Raw genomic sequence first — 24,278 nt, 5'->3', positions numbered from 1 at the left:
ACACACACACACACACACACACACACACACACACACACACACACACACACACACACACACACAAGCACACTAACACACATTTTGCCTTTTATATATAGATGGGTAATTATGAACATAATTCCTTGAATGATTATCTGAAAACGTTAGAAAACATGTATAAATAAAAAGAACATTTAAATGTCAATATTAAATTTCCTTTATTCAATAAGTAAAAAAGGAGTATTTGTGGGAGCATGTGAAATGCTAAAATAAAAAACCCCGAAGATTTTGTCTGTTTCCATTTACTTGTCTCCCAAAAGACAAAAAGTTGGACACATAATCGATTAAAAATTTTTTTTTTTTTTGTGATGAAAATCCAGCTTCTCAAAAGAGTTGGGACAAAAATAAAAATAGCTTTAGTCTAGAAAAACATCTCTGACCAAGAACAAACAGATGCTACACTTTGATAATTTCCTGTCAATTTTATACAAGAATATTTATTTAAAGGAATGTTTGTTGCCTTAATATATTTATTAGTTATATGGAAACAAATGCTTGATGGTAAACAAAATGCTAAAGAAAGTAATAACAAACTTTCATACTTCAATGCTGGGTTTATTTACGCATGAATAAAATGAAATTGGGTTTTATTTTTATCTTGCAAACAGAAAAAGATAAGAATGAACTAACTAATTGTAAATGAGTTTTTATTCTAGAGATCAGCTTCTCAAAATAAAATAGTTTAAACACTTTTCCCCATTTATGTTGTTTATCTACTAGTGGTCCTGACCTGGTGCTGTCCAGGGATATTTTATACTTGCATGTTTGTGTTACATTGGTAAGAAAACTCAAAGACCCAAGTTCTTTTGGATGTCTAAGAACCCGGTGAAACTTTTTTAAAAAGTATTTATGCTTTCATTAAACTTACAATTTTCTTTTGCATTATTCAGGAAAAATGTGGCAGCCAAGCTTAGTATGACACTTAAATTGTTCTGACATCTGAAGAACTGGTGAAATTAAAATTGCATAAATTTAATGTTTGTAAACTCTTAAGTGTATAAGAATAATAACTGAAGCAGTGAACTGATGATTAAATATTAAAAATAAATTGTCATTGATTTATCTTTACTGTAAAGAAATTATTCAATTTTCTTGTTGACAAAGTGAATTGCATAAAAGGAAGCTTCTTGTATTTTTGTGAATAAAATATAAAATCAAGTTTATTTGTTTTCTGATTAATGAAAGGTAAGTGTAGAAGGGAAAGCATTCACTAAACTGAAAATCTTTGTCGATACCAAAATAAGTTTATTTTATTACTCATATAAAAACATACATCCTCTGTTTTGAAGAATTTCAGATGAGGATTGATTTGTATTTGCTTTATTTGACCTGCTCTTCTCATCTTGGCTGTTATTCTCAACGTTTTGGCCAATGTAACCTTCAACTTTCTTTAGGTGCATCTTTCAAACATGGTGTAATGAATATAAGTGCTAAGTTATAATCAGTTCTAAGTGATAATCAGCTGGAGGATGAAGTTTCAATCCTCAGTGTGGGCAATACTAAGAATATAATTACAAATTAAGACTTCTACCCAGTCATGGCTGAAGGGACAAGACTGAGTTACCATGTATAAGATAAAGGGTTCCATTCAAAATTCTGTATAGATTCCCGAGTCTGAAAAGATACATCTGGAGGTCAGAAGTTACATTAGTTGAAATGTGAGAATAACATCGAAGATGAGAGCAGTGATCAGAATAAACCAAATTATATAAAGCGTACATTCTAATCAAATTTTATGCAACTAATATCATTGTTATCAACAAAACATGCATATTTCAAAATAAGCTGTTTTTGAAACTTTTTAAATTTATAAAGTGAAAATGGCTTTCTATATTGGAAAAAGAAAAATAGTTTTTTTAGTCTAAGAATTTAATCTTTATTGAGATGTCAATTTTGTGTTTCATCAAATAATAAAAATTGATTGTTAAGTGTTTCGCTTTTTTATTATTTAAAACTTTAATTTTAAAATTTTGCTGGAATACTTTCTTTTTTTTTTTTTTTCCTAGAATGTAAAGTTTGGCGGAACCCTTTGAACCTTCTTCGTGGAGCAGAATATCAGCGTTTTACCTGGGAGACAGAGAAGGAACCTTTGACCTACTATGACATGAATCTGTCCGCACAAGATCATCAAACATTTTTCACATGTGATAGTGATGCTGGAAAACAAGAATATGAAAGTAAGTCATAAGTCATTTTTTTTTTTTTTTTTTTTTTTTTTTTTGTTGTTTTTCCGTCTTAAATTTGTGGATGGTTTGTGTAAAAATAAATTTAAAACTTTTTTTAATCACTATAAGTACCTAGCATTTTTTTTTCATTTTTAATAAAAATAAAAACTTCATAAGGCCATTTTATGGAAAAAAGAAATGTGTAAGACACTCAGGTCATCTAGAAAAAGCCTATATATAAATACTATGTCTTGATTAGTTAAATCGATTAGAGATTTGTAATAAATCAGTTACACTCAACCTATATTTTTTCTATAAGCCTTATCTTCCCTTGGTTAGAATTTTGCTCACAAGGGGGATACAGAGCCAAAATTAAAGTGCTAGAGAGTTAAGAGCAGACGGTACCTATAACTACAGGACGTCTCATTGTTTCCATGGAAAGGCTGCTCTGAACTAATACACAAAGTAAACTAATCCAATTTACAACTTTATTGAAAATTTGCCCGTATCAATCACTTTAACACCAAACTACTAAACCCAATTTTCTTGAGCAACTCTTCTTTTTTACCTTCTTTATGCAGTTTATACATGTGTTTGGAGCATGCTATCGGATGAACATAAAATTCAATAGTTCAAATTTTCAACTCCAGCTCTGAAATTTTCAAAAGGCCAAGCTCCAACCTAAGAAATCCTCTTTCATTAGTAATAATTTATATATCTTTTAATATTATTATACTAAAGCTGAGTGGATCAAAGTTTGTTTCACAAAGGCTTTTTTCCTACTTTAATGACACAGAATGTTAAAATATTCTTTATTTCTTGGATTATGTTTGAAAAAAATTCCATTAAGTGTAATTAAAATTTTGTGGATTTTATTTCTTTGTCTTCATATGCATTGGATGTCATCTACTAAAATAAGTAGAAGACAGTATAAAGATTATTTGACATCTGCAAGACATTAATAAATGGTTAATCCACCTGAAATGCAAATATCTAGATTTGTGGAGACAACGTTCTGACAGAAAACTATGTCCATTATGTTTAGAAATAGGATCGATAATTAGTATTAAATAATATGGATTTTGTTTAAAATTCTGTGCAGATTAAGAGATCAGCAAAAAGATTCCAGGGTTCAACAAGATTCACTTAAAGAAGGTCGGAGATTACATTGGCCAAATCGTGCGAATATCATTCAAGATGAAAACATTAGTCTGAATAATACAGATCTTCCCATTTTACTTCTTACCAAATATTTACAATTTCCTTTTCAATAGTTAGTCTGCATCCTGTTTTTATTACTATATTGTCAAGGGTTTAGTTGTGACAGGGATCAGATTTATAGAAAGGGAAACCTGAATGGGGAGTTGAAGGTAGCAAGATCATTACATTACATTTAAATTTATGCATGTTGGTATGCTTGGGAAATAGTGCAAGAAGAGAATTCCATGTTAAGTAGAACATTTTTTTTTATAAAGACCTAGAGTGAAGGAGTGGAATTTTGTTGCTAGTCAAGTGTATTTTTGTTTTTATTTTGCTGAAGGGCTAGAAAAGTAACAGGTTAATCAAAGCACATTCTATAGAAGTCCTTGTAAAGGAAGCACAGGCATGCAGCACTGCAGCATTGTGATAGGGGCTGGAGATTAGTAGATAGTGCAGGATGGTTTAAGTTAGAAAATCTTTTTTGCACATTTTCCAAGAGGGAGAGGTTACTGATTGATGTATCAACCTAAACATGGAAAGAATATTTCATGCACAAGTTTCAGCAATTCCAGATACCCATGTGTCTGCAATATCCAGAAGAATGAATGCTCCACATGATCGTAGTTGCATAACAGATTGGTCCAAAGAATGACGTCTATGTGATGAAAATTTAATGTTTTCAGTAAATCCTTCAACCTAATGGGTTGCGCAGATTTCATACTGCAGATCCATCTAATAATTCACTTGTCATTGTGATGAAAAAACTATTTACAACTTAAATGTGACAGATTACACTGAAGCAGGACTGACAAACAAGAACAAAAAATATTTGGTGAGATGCAAGAACACATACAAAAAGTTCACCTGAACGACTCCCTGTATGCAATTGTAATGTTCTCTAAATGTTTCTCAGGGAAATGTGTGGAGCCAGAGGCAGTTAACTTTATCTTTTTTTGTTTGTTTATTTTATTTTTGTTTTGTTTTATAGGAGTAGTAGGTTGTCTGTTAACCAAAAGGCTCCCTTTTCATTAGCTATTACATGGAGATGTAGGGGAGGCTGCCACTCTTTTCTCTGAATTATTTTACTTACCCTTGATACTCACTTTTATAATGCTGAGTGTTTAGCAAGAAGGCATCCAGCACCATTTTTGAGTCTTCGATATGATTGAGGATTGAACTCTAGTCTCTTGGTCCATTAATAAACATTCTCACTATTGTTTCATATAAAGATGTGAAATTTTTTATTAGTTGTTTCTGTAAAGGAATTTCTTTATTGAGTCACATTTGAGCAAGTTATGTTGTCTTGAATTCTCTCATTTGTTGTGAGATGTAAATATAAAATCTATCAAGTTTTTCAAGTTAGTAAAAAGATTATAAAAAACTAATAAAAATACCAACATATTCAAAGAAAAAACAGTAATTTGATAAAGAGTTATCAGTAAAACTGATGTGATTTCCAACCATAAACGTTAAGACTTTTTAACCTTGCAGATGCTGTAGCTTTCTTGAAAATGAGATCAGGAAAAAAAAAAATTTGTTGATATTTTTTTCTTTTTTGTTGTTCAGAAACGGTTTGTATGGTAGATACACAATTTAAAGTTGGATTGACATGAAAAAAAAAAATGTTTACATGCACACAAATTTAATTGAAGGTGACTAGTGAGAATCACCACAAGTATTGTTTTTCATATGCTTGAACAAACAAGTCTTTTATTAGATGTCATATAAGAATTGATTATGGCTTTGTCTCTCCTAGTACTTTCTACGAATTGTTTAGAAGATAAATATATAATCTACTTGACGTTAGCCTGTCGACTTAGACTGAGTGCTTTATGCCAAACTAATATAATTTCTAAATAGGATGAATATTATGTAATATAAACAAATTGGAAAGTGAGACTTTGAAGAAAGATTTATATCCAATTTGTTTATATTACATAATATTCATCCTATTTAAAAAAATTTTCATACACAATTTGCATAAAATGCTTTTCATACACAATTTGCATAAAATGCTTTTCATACACAATTTGCATAAAATGCTTTTCATACACAATTTGCATAAAATGCTTTTCATACACAATTTGCATAAAATGCTTTTCATACACAATTTGCATAAAATGCTTTTCATACACAATTTGCATAAAATGCTTTTCATACACAATTTGCATAAAATTCTTTTCATACACAATTTGCATAAAATTTTTTAATGTTTTCTATTTTCAGATTCATCTACCTTACTTATTACAAAAATGCTATTTTATTTTGGTGTCTTACGGAATGCGTTGTTGTGATAAGTGATTTTTTTCTCTACTAATTCGCACTTTTTATTTTAAGATTCAAATATTAATAACTACATTTTATTTCAGTATTTAATTTATGTATTTCTGTTGTATTAAATGCTAGCTTCTTTTTTTTTTTTTTTTTTTTTTTTCTCGTCCATAAATGTTTATCTACCAAGTTGATCTTAAATATTGTATAATCAATCCATTATATTATCATTTTCAGTCCCCCACCCCTAATTTCTGGCTCCCATCTTATCTCGCAATTACTTATAACGTCACCAACTAACTTCGGAAGAACCCCCCCCCGATCCGATTTTGTTTTATATCATAAGTTGCTTAAAACGCGATTAGTTAAAGTTCAGAATAAAATCACGCTTTCTCTTAACGGTTAATTTAAAAAAAAAAAAAAAAAATCTTCTGAACGCTATTAAAAGTTAAATTCTTCACTAGTTTGGAGACGGAATGCGTTGTTGTGATAAGTGATTTTTTTCTCTACTAATTCGCACTTTTTATTTTAAGATTCAAATATTAATAACTACATTTTATTTCAGTATTTAATTTATGTATTTCTGTTGTATTAAATGCTAGCTTCTTTTTTTTTTTTTTTTTTTTTTTTTTTTCTCTCGTCCATAAATGTTTATTTATCTACCGAGTTGATTGCAAAAATAGATTACCTAATTGTACTCATTTTTAGTTCGTGGGAGGGGAATCTATCACCATACTTTCCCTTAAACAGGTCCGTTGGACTTTTAATACTTAATAGTTATTTTTTATTTTTTATTTATTTATTTATTTATTTTTTTTTTTTTTTTAATGGAGAGTAGAAAACGCATTGTGGATGCGTTATCGGCAGCTCCTGTTACTCTCGCTTCTTCTTATTTGTCCCTCAGTCCTCATTTTTTAAATGAGTGATTTTTCTGACAAAGGGAGAAGAAAAAGCTGTTTTCTAGGTTGGCAGTATTTTTGCGCGAACAGTTGGCAGAGTTGGTGGAAATTTTCTGTTTCTATGTCTATCCTTGTAGCCATGTCACTAGTAAGGGTGCTGGAGGTAAACGTTTTGTCTGGGCTGACGTTATCCGCCTGATAGTCAGGGACCCGAACCTTGGATTAACCACTAAGGAGGCTGTCCTATCAGCAGGTGCAAAGTACTGGGGCTGCTGTATTGCCATTTGGTGAATGGAATCTGGACCATGCAGTAGCTTCTGGTGGGGCCTCTCGATGCCATACTAGTGGGTAATTGTTATGGCTTTACCTTATCATGTGGTACAAAAAAAAAAAAAAATTCTTCGTTTCTTTTTCTCTCTTAGTTTCCCCTCTCTGTCCTGCTCTAAGTAAATCTGTCGACCTAGTCCACAAATTCCAAAATTTCATCATGACAAGTTTCAAGAAAAAATACACGATTAAACCCGGTTCTCCAACTTCCAACGTAGACCCCTACTACCATGTCTCCTTCTCCAACATCAGGGGTCTACGTTCTAACCTTCCAGAGGTTGAAACCCAATTACAGGAGACTAAACCAGACCTTTTATTTTTAAGTGAAACTGGCATTGGACAGGCTATTTCTCTAGATGAGTTTGCAATTACAGGATACTCTAACTTAACTTCTAAATCTGACCCCCAAGATCGCCATGGGCATGGAATATGTGCCTATATTAAAGATAGCTTTCCATGTGGGAGGGACATCTCCAGGGAAGATCCTAACTTACCCTATATGTGCTTCCGGGTTGCTTTAGCTCACACTACTGCATTTATATTTACTCTCTATCGCCCCCACAACAGCGGAGTTACTATCTTTCAAAGCATATCTGAGAAAATTGACCAAGTCCTTTCTACTTATCCTTCAGCTAACATTCACGTATGTGGAGACTTCAATGTTCACAACGTCGAATGGTTGACCCACTCAAACAAGACCGATGATGAGGGGAGGTTCTGTCATGATTTCTCCATTGCCTATGACCTCACTCAGATTGTTCAGGAACCTACCCGTGTGCCCGATAATGACGGCCAGTATGCGAGCCTACTAGACCTTTTTCTCACAACTTGCCCTGAACTATGTTCAGTTTCTGTTCTGTCGCCTCTTGGATCTTCCGACCACTCTGTTGTATCAATTAAGATAAAAATGAAATGTAATAAGTCCCCAGACGTACCACTTCATCGTACAGTATATCGATACACTAAGGCTGACTGGGATAGCTTCCGTACATTTATATCTGATCTACCTCTGCATTCCATGTTTAAAAAGGATGTGTCCTCTATAGTATTAGACCTAACTGAATGGTTAATTGTAGGTATTGACCATTTCATACCCTCTAAAAAGTTTCAGCAAAAACCTAACAGCCAGCCATGGTTCTCTCCAGAATGTGCTGCTGCCATTGCGCACAGAAATCACTTTTTCCACTGCTTCAAACGTAATAGATGTATGGAAACTAAAGCCGTTTTCAGGACTGCCAGCAACCATTGTAAGAAAGTAATAAGGAACGCAAGAGAGTTGTATGCTCAATCTGTTAAGTCCAAAGTAGCTGAGCAGCGGCTTGGTTCCCACCAGTTTTGGCAAATAGCAAACAGAATCCTGAACAGAAGCGTGTGCTCCATCCCAACTATTATCAATGGACCTGAGGTAATCTCGTCAGCATCAGACAAAGCCAAACTCTTTGTCAAGAACTTTGCAGCTAATTCTACCCTTTGCGACCAAGACCGCCAACCCCCAATATTTCCTCCTGTATCAGAAAACACGCTATGTGATATACGTATATCTGTACGTGATGTTGCCAAGCTAATCAAAAACCTTGATTCGAGTAAAGCAACTGGCCCTGATGGTATTCCAATTATAGTACTCAAAAAACTTCAACCTGAACTAGCGCCCATACTTACAAAACTGTTTAAACGTTGTCTTAAGGAGAATAGTTTCCCATCTCCCTGGAAAATCTCATCAGTATGCCCTGTATTTAAGAATTCAGGTGATCGCTCATCCCCCTCTCAGTACAGGCCAATAAGTCTCCTGTGCGTCATGAGTAAGTTGCTAGAATCTGTGTTAAATACAGAAGTAATCAAACATCTCAACAAAAATAACCTTCTTAGTGACACTCAATATGGTTTCCGTTCTGCTAGATCTACAGCATATGTCCTTACAGTTATATCGCATAGGATTAGCAAATCTCTCGACGGTGGCAATCTTTCTAGGGCAATTGCTCTTGACATATCTAAAGCCTTTGATAGGGTATGGCATAAAGGTTTACTTCATAAGATCGCTAGCTATGGTATAGCTGGAAAAGTCTTCTCAATTATTAAATCATTTCTTTCTGATAGGTTCATAAGAGTAGTAGTTGAGGGGCAAAAATCAGAAGCTCACAGTATTAATGCCGGTGTCCCTCAGGGATCCATCCTGGGCCCAACTCTTTTCCTGATCTACATTAATGATCTTCCAAATCATATCCTTACATCATTTGTAGACATTTATGCTGACGACACTACCATTTATGGTACCACATCTAAGACAGTAAACGAGCAAGTACTCTCCAATTCTCTCTCCTCTGATCTTGAGCATGTAGTACAATGGGGAAAGGAGTGGCTGGTTACTTTTAATGCATCTAAAACCAAGCTTCTCTCTTTACATCATCAACATTTTAATCCACATTTGTCATCAATTGAAATGAATGGCTCTCGTCTTCAGGAGGCCTCAAGTTTTGACAAGCTTCTGGGCTTGACCATTACTCCTGATCTTAAATGGAACACGTATATCAAATCTGTTGCAAAGGCCGCTGGAAAAATGGTGGGATCTTTCTATCGATCCAGTAGATATCTCACTGCTGATGCTATTCTCTATCTATATAAGAGCCAGGTACGTCCAAGGATGGAATACTGTTGCCACATCTGGGCAGGAGCTGCTAGAAAGGACTTGTCCTGCCTTGATAGAGTTCAAAATAGACTTCGTAGCCTCGTAGGAGATGTCCTTTTCTCCTCCTTACAACCTTTATCTCACAGAAGAGATGTTACGAGTTTGTCTCTGATGTATCGTTATTTTCATGGAAAGTGTTCAACTGAGCTTCAATCTATGGTCCCCCCTCGCCAAACTTTCACAAGAAACACTCGTCTAGCTGTAAACACTATCAATAATTTCCCCCACTCTTTATCTGTGCCTAAACCTAAACATAGATTCCATGAACAAAGCTTCTTTCTTAGAACTGCACGCCTGTGGAATTGTCTTCCGTTTTCCTGCTTTCCGGCTGACTACAATATGGTTGTGTTCAAGTCTAAGGTAAATAAGTTCTTGATGAGCCGTTCCATATAAGTTATTAAATTTACCAAATTTTCATTACTAATGATTACTATATTGACCAACTTCTACTGTACACTCTTTAACCCTTATCCTTGAGTGGCCTCTGGGCCTTGATAATGTGGTGATGCCTTTGTAAAAAAAAAAAAAAAAAAAAAAGGAAACAATATTCCAAAAAACATTCATTGTCAATTATTGTCAATATCATTTGTCAATATTAATAAAATGAATATCGTTTCCGAAATTTGATTTTGTTTTGTTTCTCCTCTTGAAACTGATTCATAATTTACAATTATTAATCATTATCCTGAATATATATATATATATATATATATATATATATATCTACTAGCATGGGTATCTGCTATTGCCTGAATGTTAGAAGGTGTGTGTCGAGCAAAAAAAAAATGTGGTAGTAGGAAGGCAGGCTCGAACCCATACCACGAAGGAGGAAAATAATGTGAAAAAAACGTAACATCTTTGCTGTTATGACCACCACCAAACCAGAAGTAACGTAGGTTTAAATTAAAGCTGGACAATCGAAAAGAGAGGATGACTTTCGAAAATATTGACGAAAAAAGCGACCCCTCCCTGTAGAAAAGTGCCCAATTGAGGGTGAAGAAATTAATGCTTTTAGCCAATTTTTCGGAAATTTGTCCTCTGAAGTGTCGAGCTTCAAATGATACTGATCTTGTGAAAATCTGTCGCCTCTGTTGAAAGTTTTAGGCAGACATGTTAACATACATACATAGATTCATATATTTGTAGCTCAGATTTTCGACCCAAACCGATTAAAAAGCTTGCCCTATCTTTGAATACCCTTTATGTCAAATTTCAAATGTTTAAACAAGAAATTGTCTGAGTAATTTGGTAGAGACCGCAGAGGTCAATCTTTTTAAACTTTGACCCCTATTATGACCCCTTAACATTTATTGTTTTGAGCTCAAATCAAGTTAAGTTAGATCCATGTCCAAAGAACCTATATCTAAAATTTCAAGTGTTTAGACCCAAAATTGTCGGAGGAGTTTGGTAGAGTTCTCAAAGGTCAAATCGTTGACTATGGTAACATTTATTTCTTGTATATTTATTTTTTCGGGTAGTCGTTTGTTGTCTTTTCTGCTAAACACTCTTACTAAATAATATCGACGAAATATCAAAAAACAAGAAACAAAAGCAGTTTTGAAAAATAATGAAGCTTTACTTACTTTAGTAAAATAATCCAAAACGGCAAAATGGGATATTAAAAAAGTAAACACGTAATTACTTTAGTTTTTTAAAGCAAAGAATCGATATGAATAAGAAGAAAATGGCTCCCTTTTCAAGCAGAACAGCTTCGTTTCAGTTTTACAGTATTGAATGGTGTAGTATTGCGCCGTCGGATTCAGGGTTGTACTATTGTAATGTAAAGAACATGCAGAAAGGTTTGTAATCAACTGAATTCCTTCTAGTACACTGACAAAAAAAAAGCTAAAACAGATATATAAATAAAAATAAAAAGATTATGGAAATGTTTTTAAAGACACGTAATCACGTGAGCAGGATTTTTTCCTTCTTTTGACACGATAACAAGTAACGTTCTTATTATTTATCTATTTTCAAAAGAGTGTCACGTGCAAGTGGAGAAGGAAAAAAACAGTTATGCAAAATTTGTGTTGAGAATTGTCTAAAGTTCTGACTTTTTTTTGGCTTTCACTTTAATAAGAACGTGAATTTATGAGGTGAATTTATTTGACACAATATGATTCAACTCAAAAAAATAAATAAAAGCTAACGTGAATTAAGATTAAAGTTAAGGTTATCAAAGAATACTTATGCAAATAGATATGAAAAGTCTTTGTTAAAGTTTGTGCCATATTTCCATGGAGTACAGGTGCGAACGCAGACCCCACAATTTTATTATACCATCCTTATTTAAGTTGAAACATACTTACCAAAGTATTCTTATGTACATCTATATCAAAAACCCTTGTAAAAAATTTTTTTTTCATTTTTTATTTCCATACTTTGGGGGCCAGGCGCGAACGCAGACCCCAAAACTTTAATGAACCACCATTCTGCCAGATCAAACATACCCATTCCTTATCCTTGATACATCTTCTATCATTATATGTAATTAGTTTTTTAAAATAGTCAACCATATAGGAGCCTATTCGTGACCACACACACACACACACATTCAGCTTTATATTATTTATATATATATATATATATATATATATATATATATATATATTTAAAATAATTTGTGAGATGCATCATCATTATTGTCGTCATCATCAGCAACAGTGTGAGTGTTGTAAACAAACTTCATATTTAAAAAATTCTGAGTCGTGTACAGCTCAAGCCTGGTGAAATCTGTCTTCTTTGAATGTATTTGTTTTTCATTTCTAAAATTGTGAGATGCATCATCATCATCATCGTCGTCATCAACAACAGTGTTAGTATTGTAAAAAAAAATTTATTTAAAAAATTTTGTGCTGTTTTTATACACACACACACACACACACATATATACATTGCAATTAACCTACATAGAATTTCCATACTTCATTCCCGTAAGCAGATGAAACATGGAAAATTTTGTATAATTTTCATATATATTTTCATAACTTACAACTTGATATAAATAAACTTGTAAAGTATGTAACATTATTTTTGTTTCCTTATTTCACTATTTCCTACTAGCAGGACCCGTTAACCGATGTTGCCCGGTGATAGCATACCCACTACATAAAAAAATTAAAGTACGGCTGTTGTTGCCCAACCCCCCGATCTCCTCATGTTAAGGACGGCTTGTGATTGAGTGTGGGGTTGTCACAAATTTTGCTTGGAATGTAACTTTGATAATCGCTGTCAAGACTTCCATGTGCAAATACTATGAATGAACAAATTTAGTGGTTGCAATTTCAGTTGGTTCGTGCGTACTAATCTGGCGAGCACAGTATGGTTCAGGTTATGGTATTTTTGTTGGCAAGACTGAAGTTTAAGTGGTATAATACTATCAAACTCTCTCTCACATAAAAGGAACTTAATTCCTGTAGTCAAACGGTATATCAGAAAGTGACAATTTTAAATAAGCAGAAAAAAGAAACAATATAAACAGAACTTTTACTTTAATAGTAAACAATTATTATTGATTTTAAACAATATATACAGAATTTTGTTTATAACACTTTATAATTGGAAACAATGTAAACCTTTTTGAATTTTAATGTTAGACAACAGAAACGGAATTTTTTTTTATAATTTCAAAAGAAATATTGTTCAGACATTTTTCAATATATATACCTAAAAGAAAAAAAATTGGAAAATTAGGCAAAAAAAAAAAGTTATTTTGTTTTGTAACCTATTTTTGTTTAAAAACAAAACATTTAATATTAGTTATAAGTGTTTAAAGTACGCACAAACATTTTTCAATATATTTACCAAAAGAAAATACAATTGGAGGGAATTAGGCAAAAACAATTTATTTTGCTTTGTGGCCTATTTGTGTTCAAAAATAAAAACAAAACATGTAATCATAATTATTACCCGTGTGAGCCATAAGGAAAATTTTTTTAAAATGATGCAAACCTCCTTAAAAAAATGTAAATATCAGCGAGTACCTGTGCGAGCGCAAAAAAAAATAGCAGCAGTAGGCAGGCTTGAATGTGTGACGCTAAGAGGAAAAGGAGATTAAAAAAGGGAAATGCTTTAGTCGACTGTGAACTTAGGACATTACGGGCCTTCAAAATAACGGCTTTAAAATGTGTATTGCGAGGCGTGAATGAATTTTCAAAAATGTAATCCCTCTTTGCAAAGAACGGCCCAGTTGATGGTGAAAGAAAATGAATGAATTTTTGTCAGTTGTACTTTAAGAAAAAAAATAAAGCTTTATCTGGATGTTAGAAAAGGAAGAATTAAAACGGTTTAGATAGTTTAAAGGCACAAAATCCACATCTCGACTGTAATAATCGTGTAAACGGTTGCTTTAATTTTTTATCTAACATATAAAGAAAGAATTTTAGTCAATCGTACTTAAAAGAAAGGTTTATATAGCTTTTTAGTAAAGGAAGAAGAAATAATGGAAGCGTAGCTGTATGAGAAAAGTTAACATGTATATTTAATGTGCAAATAAAAGCAGTTTTCGCTTATGAGTATGTTTCAATGTGTAAAAATGTTTATATTTGAGGTATTTTATTTAAAATGGTTGTATAGAGAGAAGCCATGTTTGTAAATCTCTGGAGCATTCGTTTTTGTAGGGAGATATATATTCTTGATTGAACAAATAGTCAATTCTCAGCCAATGAGATTTTGTGGTATGTGAGAAAGGGGAAATCCTGATTTTTGGAATTGGAGAAATAGAAAAATTGTTATGTATGTAAGTATATGAGCCAGAGAATAAGGGTGCAACCCCATATCTGTCCAAAATGCAGAATAGCTCCTGGTGTTGACTGGGAGTGTTAGGAGTACTTTTATTTAGAGAGAAAAATGCAGGATATATTTCCCATAACAATGCAGGATATATTTCCCATAACAATGCAGGATATATTTCCCATAACAATGCATGGTATATTTCCCATAACAATGCATGGTATATTTCCCATAACAATGCATGGTATATTTCCCATAACAATGCATGGTATATTTCCCATAACAATGCAGGATATATTTCCCATAACAATGCATGGTATATTTCCCATAACAATGCATGGTATATTTCCCATAACAATGCATGGTATATTTCCCATAACAATGCATGGTATATTTCCCATAACAATGCAGGATATATTTCCCATAACAATGCATGATATAACAATAATATTTAACATATCCTACCACGATATGATGTAATATAAAATATTTTCATACTTAAAATATGTTTTTATATGTACTTTCTATTTTTTATAGACCATTTATTTCAAAGTAAAAGTTTTGTGATTGTTAACATGTAACAAGAGGACATATATGAATGAACAGCATGATGCTACATTTCATTGGCTAACATTTTATCTACCTTACTCATCTTTGCAAAACAAAAACTTTGGAATTTCCACAAAAGCTCATCCGACAGTTGACTGTCAATCCTGAATCTTTTTTGTATGGTTTCCTCAAAAAAAATTCTCCTTCAGAAAAAAAAGTATAGTAATGCAATAAACAGAAATTTGAAAAGCAAACAACTTTAATTGATAAAAAGACACTTTTTCCTTATTTACTAAATAAGGCTCAACTTTAATTCCTTAAAGGGGCTTTATAACTATAATATTTTAAAATAAATATTAAGTTTTTATACCTACAGACACTATGCTTATGCAATCTTCAGTGTATGAAGTGATAATTATTGTTGGTCAGGAGATTTGAACCTAGTCACAATGCCACACTTGACTTTGTAGGCTAGTGTCTTTCCTCCGTGTGTGTGTGTGTGTGTGTGTGTATATATATATATATATATATATATATATATGTTATAAAATAAAAAGGTTAGTGAGAGAGAATCCCAGCAGGATGCTCAATTATAAAAATAAATTTTTTAATAAGAACATATTTATGTGTGTTACAGAAGATTATAATAACATTGGTACTGTTGCTTTCAAATCCAATCAATTGGTTTTCCGAGGAGGCAAACATAGAGGCTGAAGAAAATCCAGTAAAGGAGACCAATTACAGATTCCTCTTTGTTTGGATTTAAAATTGATGATACCGATGTTATGATCTTCTGTGTGTGTGAGTGGCTCATATATATATATATATATATATCTCAATTCTATATAAGACTAATATTTTGCCATAATCAAAAGTTTCATCAGCATCAGTTATTTTTTATTACAGATTTTTCACTTTTTTTCTCGTGTGTAAAAAATATTTTTATTCCTTGTTGTTCATATCTAATTGATAAGACTTAGTCATCCTGACCGCCTTAACCAATCCTCAAGGAATATGGCAGTCTTCCAAGTTAGTAGCAAGAAGATTGATATTTTTTTGTGTTTATTTAGCTATCATAACAGTTGGTAAGCAAGAATGTCTCAATCTATTAGAGTAAAGAGTTTAAGCAAGTTTTAATAATGCAATTATAAAATATAGAGAGAAAGATATTTTCCTTTATTTGTACATGCCTAACACTTCTACAAAATGGATTAATGTATTTTGAAATTTTTGGATTATATTTGATGAGTAATATATAATCATTTCTGATATTAACATTTGTTTTAAGTAAAATTATAAAAAGTGAACAGGAAATACAGTACAAACGAAATATACTTTTTTTTTTTTTTTTTTTTTTTTTTTTTACAAAGGCATCACCACATTATCAAGGCCCAGAGGCCACTCAAGGATAAGGGTTAAAGAGTGTACAGTAGAAATTGGTCAATATAGTAATCATTAGTAATGAAAATTTGGTAAATTTAATAACTTATATGGAACGGCTCATCAAGAACTTATTTACTTTAGACTTGAACACAACCATATTGTAGTCAGCCGGAAAGCAGGAAAACGGAAGACAATTCCACAGGCGTGCAGTTCTAAGAAAGAAGCTTTGTTCATGGAATCTACGTTTAGGTTTAGCCACAGATAAAGAGTGGGGGAAATTATTGATAGTGTTTACAGCTAAACGAGTGTTTCTTGTGAAAGTTTGGCGAGGGGGGACCAAAGATTGAAGCTCAGTTGAACACTTTCCATGAAAATAACGATACATCAGAGACAAACTCGCAACATCTCTTCTGTGAGATAGAGGTTGCAAGGAGGAGAAAAGGACATCTCCTACGAGGCTACGAAGTCTATTTTGAACTCTATCAAGGCAGGACAAGTCCTTTCTAGCAGCTCCTGCCCAGATGTGGCAACAGTATTCCATCCTTGGACGTACCTGGCTCTTATATAGGTAGAGAATAGCATCAGCAGTGAGATATCTACTGGATCGATAGAAAGATCCCACCATTTTTCCAGCGGCCTTGGCAACAGATTTGATATACGTGTTCCATTTAAGATCAGGAGTAATGGTCAAGCCCAGAAGCTTGTCAAAACTTGAGGCCTCCTGAAGACGAGAGCCATTCATTTCAATTGATGACAAATGTGGATTAGAATGTTGATGATGTAAAGAGAGAAGCTTGGTTTTAGATGCATTAAAAGTAACCAGCCACTCCTTTCCCCATTGTACTACGTGCTCAAGATCAGAGGAGAGAGAATTGGAGAGAACTTGGTCGTTTACTGTCTTAGATGTGGTACCATAAATGGTAGTGTCGTCAGCATAAATGTCTACAAATGATGTAAGGATATGATTTGGAAGATCATTAATGTAGATCAGGAAAAGAGTTGGGCCCAGGATGGATCCCTGAGGGACACCGGCATTAATACTGTGAGCTTCTGATTTTTGCCCCTCAACTACTACTCTTATGAACCTATCAGAAAGAAATGATTTAATAATTGAGAAGACTTTTCCAGCTATACCATAGCTAGCGATCTTATGAAGTAAACCTTTATGCCATACCCTATCAAAGGCTTTAGATATGTCAAGAGCAATTGCTCTAGAAAGATTGCCACCGTCGAGAGATTTGCTAATCCTATGCGATATAACTGTAATGACATCTGCTGTAGATCTAGCAGAACGGAAACCATATTGAGTGTCACTAAGAAGGTTATTTTTGTTGAGATGTTTGATTACTTCTGTATTTAACACAGATTCTAGCAACTTACTCATGACGCACAGGAGACTTATTGGCCTGTACTGAGAGGGGGATGAGCGATCACCTGAATTCTTAAATACAGGGCATACTGATGAGGTTTTCCAGGGAGATGGGAAACTATTCTCCTTAAGACAACGTTTAAACAGTTTTGTAAGTATGGGCGCTAATTCAGGTTGAAGTTTTTTGAGTACTATAATTGGAATACCATCAGGGCCAGTTGCTTTACTCGAATCAAGATTTTTGATTAGCTTCGCAACATCACGTACAGATATACGTATATCACATAGCGTGTTTTCTGATACAGGAGGAAATATTGGGGGTTGGCGGTCTTGGTCGCAAAGGGTAGAATTTGCTGCAAAGTTCTTGACAAAGAGTTTGGCTTTGTCTGATGCTGACGAGATTACCTCAGGTCCATTGATAATAGTTGGGATGGAGCACACGCTTCTGTTCAGGATTCTGTTTGCTATTTGCCAAAACTGGTGGGAACCAAGCCGCTGCTCAGCTACTTTGGACTTAACAGATTGAGCATACAACTCTCTTGCGTTCCTTATTACTTTCTTACAATGGTTGCTGGCAGTCCTGAAAACGGCTTTAGTTTCCATACATCTATTACGTTTGAAGCAGTGGAAAAAGTGATTTCTGTGCGCAATGGCAGCAGCACATTCTGGAGAGAACCATGGCTGGCTGTTAGGTTTTTGCTGAAACTTTTTAGAGGGTATGAAATGGTCAATACCTACAATTAACCATTCAGTTAGGTCTAATACTATAGAGGACACATCCTTTTTAAACATGGAATGCAGAGGTAGATCAGATATAAATGTACGGAAGCTATCCCAGTCAGCCTTAGTGTATCGATATACTGTACGATGAAGAGGTACATCTGGGGACTTATTACATTTCATTTTTATCTTAATTGATACAACAGAGTGGTCGGAAGATCCAAGAGGCGACAGAACAGAAACTGAACATAGTTCAGGGCAAGTTGTGAGAAAAAGGTCTAGTAGGCTCGCATACTGGCCATCATTATCGGGCACACGGGTAGGTTCCTGAACAATCTGAGTGAGGTCATAGGCAATGGAGAAATCATGACAGAACCTCCCCTCATCATCGGTCTTGTTTGAGTGGGTCAACTATTCAACGTTGTGAACATTGAAGTCTCCACATACGTGAATGTTAGCTGAAGGATAAGTAGAAAGGACTTGGTCAATTTTCTCAGATATGCTTTGAAAGATAGTAACTCCACTGTTGTGGGGGCGATAGAGAGTAAATATAAATGCAGTAGTGTGAGCTAAAGCAACCCGGAAGCACATATAGGGTAAGTTAGGATCTTCCCTGGAGATGTCCCTCCCACATGGAAAGCCATCTTTAATATAGGCACATATTCCATGCCAATGGCGATCTTGGGGGTCAGATTTAGAAGTTAAGTTAGAGTATCCTGAAATTGCAAACTCATCTAGGGAAATAGCCTGTCCAATGCCAGTTTCACTTAAAAATAAAAGGTCTGGTTTAGTCTCCTGTAATTGGGTTTCAACCTCTGGAAGGTTAGAACGAAGACCCCTGATGTTGGAGAAGGAGACATGGTAGTAGGGGTCTACGTTGGAAGTTGGGGAACCGGGTTTAATCGTGTATTTTTTCTTGAAACTTGTCATGATGAAATTTTGGAATTTGTGGACTAGGTCGACAGATTTACTTAGAGCAGGACAGAGAGGGGAAATTAAGAGAGAAAAAGAAACGAAGAATTTTTTTTTTATTTTTTATTTGTAGTTAATGATAAGGTAAAGCCGTAACAATTACCCACTAGTATGGCATCGAGAGGCCCCACCAGAAGCTACTGCATGGTCCAGAATCCATTCACCAAATGGCAATACAGCAGCCCCAGTACTTTGCACCTGCTGATAGGACAGCCTCCTTAGTGGTTAATCCAAGGTTCGGGTCCCTGACTATCAGGCGGATAACGTCAGCCCAGACAAAACGTTTACCTCCAGCACCCTTACTAGTGACATGGCTACAAGGATAGACATAGAAACAGAAAATTTCCGCCATCTCAGCCAACTGTTCGCAAAAATACTGCCAACCTAGAAAACAGCTTTTTCTTCTCCCTTTGTCCGAAAAATCACTCATTTAAAAAAAATGAGGACTGAGGGACAAATAAGAAGAAGCGAGAGTAACAGGAGCTGCCGATAACGCATCCACAATGCGTTTTCTACTCTCCATTAAAAAAAAAAAAAAAAAAAAAAAAAAAAAAAACTATTAAGTATTGTACTTAATAAAAGTACAACGGACGTGTTTAAGGGAAAGTATGGTGATAGATTCCCCTCACACGAACTAAAAATGAGTATAATTCGTAATTTTTGCTATCAACTCGGTGGATAAATAAACATATGTACGAGGAAAAAAAAAAAAAAAAAAAAAAAAAAAAAAGGCTAGCATTTAATAAAACAGAAATACACAAATTAAATACTGAAATAAAATGGAGTTGTTAATATTTTAAATCTAAAATAAAAAGCATGATTGAAATCACTTATCTCAACAAAAACAATTCCGTCTCCAAATTGCAAACTGTGTTGAAAGAACTTAAGTTAGTAGCGTTCAAAACATTTTTTTTTGAAATTAGCCGTTAATAGAAAATCGTGATTTTATTCTGAACTTAAGCTAGTAACGTTTTAAGAAGCTTACGATATAAAAGAAAAGGCTGATGGGGGGGGGGGTTCTTCCGAAAGTAAGTTGGTGCCGTTATAAGTAATTTCGAGATAAGATGGAAGCCGGTATTGGACTGGAAAAAAAGCTAGCATTTAATAAAACAGAAATACACAAATTAAATACTGAAATAAAATGGAGTTGTTAATATTTTAAATCTAAAATAAAAAGCATGATTGAAATCACTTATCTCAACAAAAACAATTCCGTCTCCAAATTGCAAACTGTGTTGAAAGAACTTAAGTTAGTAGCGTTCAAAACATTTTTTTTTTAAATTAGCCGTTAATAGAAAATCGTGATTTTATTCTGAACTTAAGCTAGTAACGTTTTAAGAAGCTTACGATATAAAAGAAAAGGCTGATGGGGGGGGGGGGTTCTTCCGAAAGTAAGTTGGTGCCGTTATAAGTAATTTCGAGATAAGATGGAAGCCGGTATTGGACTAGAAAAAAAGCTAGCATTTAATAAAACAGAAATACACAAATTAAATACTGAAATAAAATGGAGTTGTTAATATTTTAAATCTAAAATAAAAAGCATGATTGAAATCACTTATCTCAACAAAAACAATTCCGTCTCCAAATTGCAAACTGTGTTGAAAGAACTTCAGTTAGTAGCGTTCAAAACATTTTTTTTTTTAAATTAGCCGTTAATAGAAAATCGTGATTTTATTCTGAACTTAAGCTAGTAACGTTTTAAGAAGCTTACGATATAAAAGAAAAGGCTGATGGGGGGGGGGTTCTTCCGAAAGTAAGTTGGTGCCGTTATAAGTAATTTCGAGATAAGATGGAAGCCGGTATTGGACTAGAAAAAAAGCTAGCATTTAATAAAACAGAAATACACAAATTAAATACTGGAATAAAATGGAGTTGTTAATATTTTAAATCTAAAATAAAAAGCATGATTGAAATCACTTATCTCAACAAAAACAATTCCGTCTCCAAATTGCAAACTGTGTTGAAAGAACTTCAGTTAGTAGCGTTCAAAACATTTTTTTTTTAAATTAGCCGTTAATAGAAAATCGTGATTTTATTCTGAACTTAAGCTAGTAACGTTTTAAGAAGCTTACGATATAAAAGAAAAGGCTGATGGGGGGGGGTTCTTCCGAAAGTAAGTTGGTGCCGTTATAAGTAATTTCGAGATAAGATGGAAGCCGGTATTGGACTAGAAAAAAAGCTAGCATTTAATAAAACAGAAATACACAAATTAAATACTGAAATAAAATGGAGTTGTTAATATTTTAAATCTAAAATAAAAAGCATGATTGAAATCACTTATCTCAACAAAAACAATTCCGTCTCCAAATTGCAAACTGTGTTGAAAATACTGTATAGAGGTATGAAATTCAATTTGTTAATTATCCCTAATGTATAAAGTAAAGTTAGTCTCTTTCTCAATTTTTCTTTTTTTATTGATAGCTTAATATTTAATTTCAGTTTGTCAGTTTTCGAATTATTGCTGCATGTTAAGAACAATAAAATTAACATATTATTCCTTTTAGAAAATATTTTAAGCTGGGGTAAAAAAAAATTTTCGTTACAAAGTTAACATAAGTCATCGATATAGTTACTTCCCTATGTTTGTAAATCAAAAATATTTTGGGAAATTAACTGTTTTAACTGGCCTAGTTAAAAACAAAACGAATTACAAGTAAAAGTGCTACCATATAAATACAGGTCGTGTGTGTATATATATATATATATATATATATATATATATATATATATATATATATATATATATATGAGAGAGAGAGATACACACACGTTAATGCATAATTATATTAGTTATTGGAAAAATTCTCACAAGCTAAAAAAATAGAATTGGTTTTTAACTGACAAAGAATAGAACCTATTACAATGAAACAAAGCTTTATATATATATATATATATATATATATATATATTCTATATAAATAAAATGAACTCATTTTTTCGCGTCGGATTTTGACCTTAATAGGATTAAAAATCAAGATATTTCATGCAAATATAATATGCACAAACGGCAGGACAATATCTGAGGTGTGTTATAGGCTTATTATTTCTCAAATTCCTCGATAATCTTAGATTTCTATACTTTTTCTGCTGAGAAGTCACGGCCAAAATCGGTTAAGATCAATGGAAGTGGTAAAATATTTTCTCTCTAATAAATTCCTCCTCACCCTGCCACCACTTAACACCGTTTGGGGATCGTTCACAAGGAACAGTTGAGAAGAGAACACCGGTTTGGCTTCGTAGTTCTTTCATGTGAAGTTATTTAAAATCACTAAACTAAGCTGCAGTGCTCTGTGGCGTAGTGGTTAGCGTGCTGGACAATTCACATTATATTTTCACGTTCGCGCCGACCTACCGTAGTCGTTTTTTTTTTTTTTTTCCTAAACAACTGGAATGGACTTTTCTTGGTGGCCGAACTGTTAACGTTGCAGATGTTTTTTTTTTGTTTGTTTTTTTTCACACTTTATTTTCCTACTTTTACTCATGACTCCGGGTTTGATCCTTCCTACTTACCTACCATAACATTTTTTAAAACTCCCCCCCCCCGTCCCGGAAACAAACACTCGGGCAACGCCGGGTACCCCCACTAGTATATATATATATCTAGAGAGAGAGAATAAATGACAAAAATTTATAATCCAAAATTTATGATGTTGACCATCTTATAATTTATTCCTTTAAATCAGTCGATTTATACAATTCTTGAGAGTATCTGTTTCGTAGTGCAAAATCAATCACTTAAGTATTATATCAATTAGTGAATCTATTTTGCCCTTAACTCATCAGAAGAAATAGCAACAATCAATCGGTCAAAAGGAATTGAAATGTGATTTGACATGGTCAAAATCCGAAAATTGGAAGAGAAGCTGCAGTTACCGTTTTATTTTTCCATTACGCCATATTGATTTTTTATCAGTTAAGGGCATAATAAATTTACTAATTGATAGAATAATTAAGTGATTGATTTTGCACTACAAAACAGATACTGTCAAGAATTGTATACATCGACTGATTTAAAGGAATAAATTATAAGATGGTCAACATCATGAATTTTGTTCTTTATATATTAGACTAACATGGGTACCAGGGTCGACATGAAGTTCTGTTTGGAAAAGACCTGCTATACTAAGGATATTAATAATTTTCATAACCGTTTCAAAAATAAAAGCATATAAATGTAATCACCCCAAAAAAGAACTACATGATACCCTCTCCTCCAAATATTTCGACAGGAATACAAATTTATATATAATGATAATAAAAAAACAATTCTCAGAAACAATGATAAAAATACCTTTTTTTTTTTTTTTTTTTTTTTTTTTTTTTAAATATCAACTTTTTAAAATTTGGAACTAAGTGTCCTGGTACTTTCATTTGTTTATTTATTTTTACTAAATAATCGCATTTGTATTAATCATGTTGATAAATAGATTTTAATTTTAGTGTAATAACTTAAATCTTTTAATCATAAACCGCAATTTTCAATCATTTTAGTACTTGCAAAACCTATACAAAAACTTTTGATGCTGACTGCTTTATCAAGTAAGGTGATCAACACTGATAGCTGCTTCTCTACTTTTTATAAACTTAACTCTGTTAAGATTGGTCAAAAAAGAAATGAGTTTTCCATATCAAGTACTTTCTACACTTGTCAAGTAGATTAGCTTTTCTTGCACTATCTTTTATGTTCTAGAACATACCAATGTCAGTGGTTGGGGTGATAATGTCTTTCCCTGAAAAGTCATGGCTCAGTGCTTTCTACAGACATGGGTTTTCAGTTCATCAAAGTTTCCTGTTTTATCTATTTGGCATTGATGGATTTACCGTTTGGCCAGAATCTTTAGTTATCTAATTCTCTCTCTCTCTGTGTCTCAGTCTCTCTCTGTCTTTTTCATAGATCTGGTAGTATGAACTTCAAAAGAAGTGTTCTTTATTTTCCACAACATGCTAGCATTTGAATTTTGGAGTTGAGA

General features: G+C 33.3%; 1 protein-coding gene across 11 annotated transcripts in view; it reads left to right on the top strand.

The window, feature by feature from the left end:
• The window catches only part of LOC145252653 (suppressor of tumorigenicity 7 protein homolog), a 292,187-nt gene that overhangs the window by 214,041 nt on the left and 53,868 nt on the right, over positions 1 to 24,278 (top strand). For all 11 annotated transcript variants that reach the window (XM_080112408.1, XM_080112410.1, XM_080112414.1 and 8 more), the window contains exon 4: positions 2,046 to 2,216. In XM_080112408.1, the coding sequence (XP_079968534.1) occupies positions 2,046 to 2,216 (171 nt within the window). The remainder of the gene's footprint in view (positions 1 to 2,045; positions 2,217 to 24,278) is intronic.

Source organism: Euprymna scolopes, chromosome 29 (genome assembly GCF_053919585.1).
Source record: "Euprymna scolopes isolate OS-2025 chromosome 29, ASM5391958v1, whole genome shotgun sequence".
Classification (NCBI taxonomy): Eukaryota; Metazoa; Mollusca; class Cephalopoda; order Sepiida; family Sepiolidae; genus Euprymna; species Euprymna scolopes.
This window is presented reverse-complemented; position numbering and strand designations above follow the sequence as displayed.